This window comes from Monopterus albus, unplaced genomic scaffold, assembly GCF_001952655.1.
Source record: "Monopterus albus unplaced genomic scaffold, M_albus_1.0 scaffold51.1, whole genome shotgun sequence".
Lineage (NCBI taxonomy): Eukaryota > Metazoa > Chordata > Actinopteri > Synbranchiformes > Synbranchidae > Monopterus > Monopterus albus.
In genome coordinates, this window is record NW_018127931.1 from 5,904,729 (window position 1) to 5,906,384 (window position 1,656).

General features: G+C 44.3%; 1 protein-coding gene across 1 annotated transcript in view; it reads left to right on the forward strand.

Moving 5' to 3' along the window:
• Positions 1-1,656, forward strand: part of LOC109960965 (chloride anion exchanger-like) — a 17,576-nt gene that overhangs the window by 14,839 nt on the left and 1,081 nt on the right. Inside the window, 2 exon segments of the mRNA XM_020601466.1 lie at positions 1,545-1,654; position 1,656. The exon segment at position 1,656 is cut by the window's right edge and continues 111 nt beyond it. Coding sequence (XP_020457122.1) covers positions 1,545-1,654; position 1,656 — 111 coding nt within the window.

Consider the following 1,656-nt stretch of genomic DNA (forward strand, 5'->3'; position numbering starts at 1 on the left):
TGTTGCACATCCTTCCCATCTCTATCTCTCTGTCTCGCTAATCTGTACAAGTCTTTCTCACCTTTTTATTATATTGCTGCATTTGCTGCTTAAAGTGCCTTAGATTTTGTGTTACTTATTTATCTACTTTATATTTCATTTGTATTTTGTGGCATTCATGTGGACGGCAAAGTAAGAATTTCATTGTACAGGGAAACACGTTTCCTAACTGTGCATATGACAAAATAAACACTTTGACGTTGACTTGACATGTATTTCAAATCTGCCACCCCAAGCTACAAAATGTGCGGGTCGACAGCAACATCTCCAAGACCATCACGCTGAACACAGGAGCTTTGCAGGGGTGTGTGCTCAGCCCATTGCTGTTCACACTGCTGACCCACGACATTGTGCCAACCTACAGCACCAACCACATTGTCAAGTTTGCGGATGACACGACTTTAGTTGGCCTCATTACCAACAATGATGAGGCCAACTACGGGAGTGAGGTGTGCAAACCGGTCCAGTGGTGTAAGGACAATAACATCTCCCTCAGTGTGGGGAAGACTAAAGAGACTGTTGTGGACTTCAGGAGTAAACCTCTAAAGCATCCACCACTGACCATCGACAGTGCTGTATTGGAGAGAGTGAGCAGCACCCAGACCCTGGGGGTGCACATCTCTGAGGACCTCTCCTGGACCAACAACACCATATCACTGGCTGCATCACTGTGTGGTACAGAGGCTGTATTGCCTCCTGCAGAAGGACCCTGCAATGCATAGGGAATATAACCAGCAAGATCATCGGCGCCCCTCTGCCTTCCCTTATTGACATTTTTAACACCTGCCTCACCAGCATTGCTGATGACACCTCCGATCCCTCACACTCCCACTTCAGACTCCTGCCTTCAGGGAGAAGGTATCGGACTCTTCAGGCCCACTCCACCAGACTTGCAAACAGCTTTGTTCACCAGGCTGTGAGGATGCTAAACGCTGTCCATTACCTAACCCCCCCTCTGCCCCCTGCCCCTGGACCGTGACCCACCACAGAACATAAAAAGACTACCTCTGCTGTTTTGCACAAACCCAGTACATTCCCCCTTCTTGTTATATTACATGTAAATCTGCTGCTGACTGTTTTTACCATCATATTTGCTGCTGTTGGTCATTTGCACCACTGTCCATGTGCATCTCAATCTCACAACGATCTGACAATCTTCTTGTTACTATTGAACATAGTTTGAGTCATAACCTATGAGGTTGAACCATTTAGTTTTATCCTTTGACTTAGTTTTCTTATTCTTTTTAGTCTATTTTTACTCTACTTTTATTCTACTTTAGTTTCCTACATGGTATGGCATTCAATACTAGGTGAGAGAGAAATGCTATTTCGATTTTCTGTATGTCCTGCATATACAGTGAATTGACAATAAAAATCTTTGATCTCGATCTCTCTGGCTAGTGCTATAGGTATTCATTTGCTTTTCATCCAGTATATGCTGGAATGCACTACACCTCTGTGTAAACCAAAGAAAAAAAATAACTAAATGAATTTTCCCATTACAGATAGGCTTCCTGAACACCTCTTTTGGACCTATCAAGGAATCAGAGGACGAAAGCAATATGGAGGACCTGGACCTGCCAACTGACTTCAAGGACCTTCCTGCCCGGATTGACT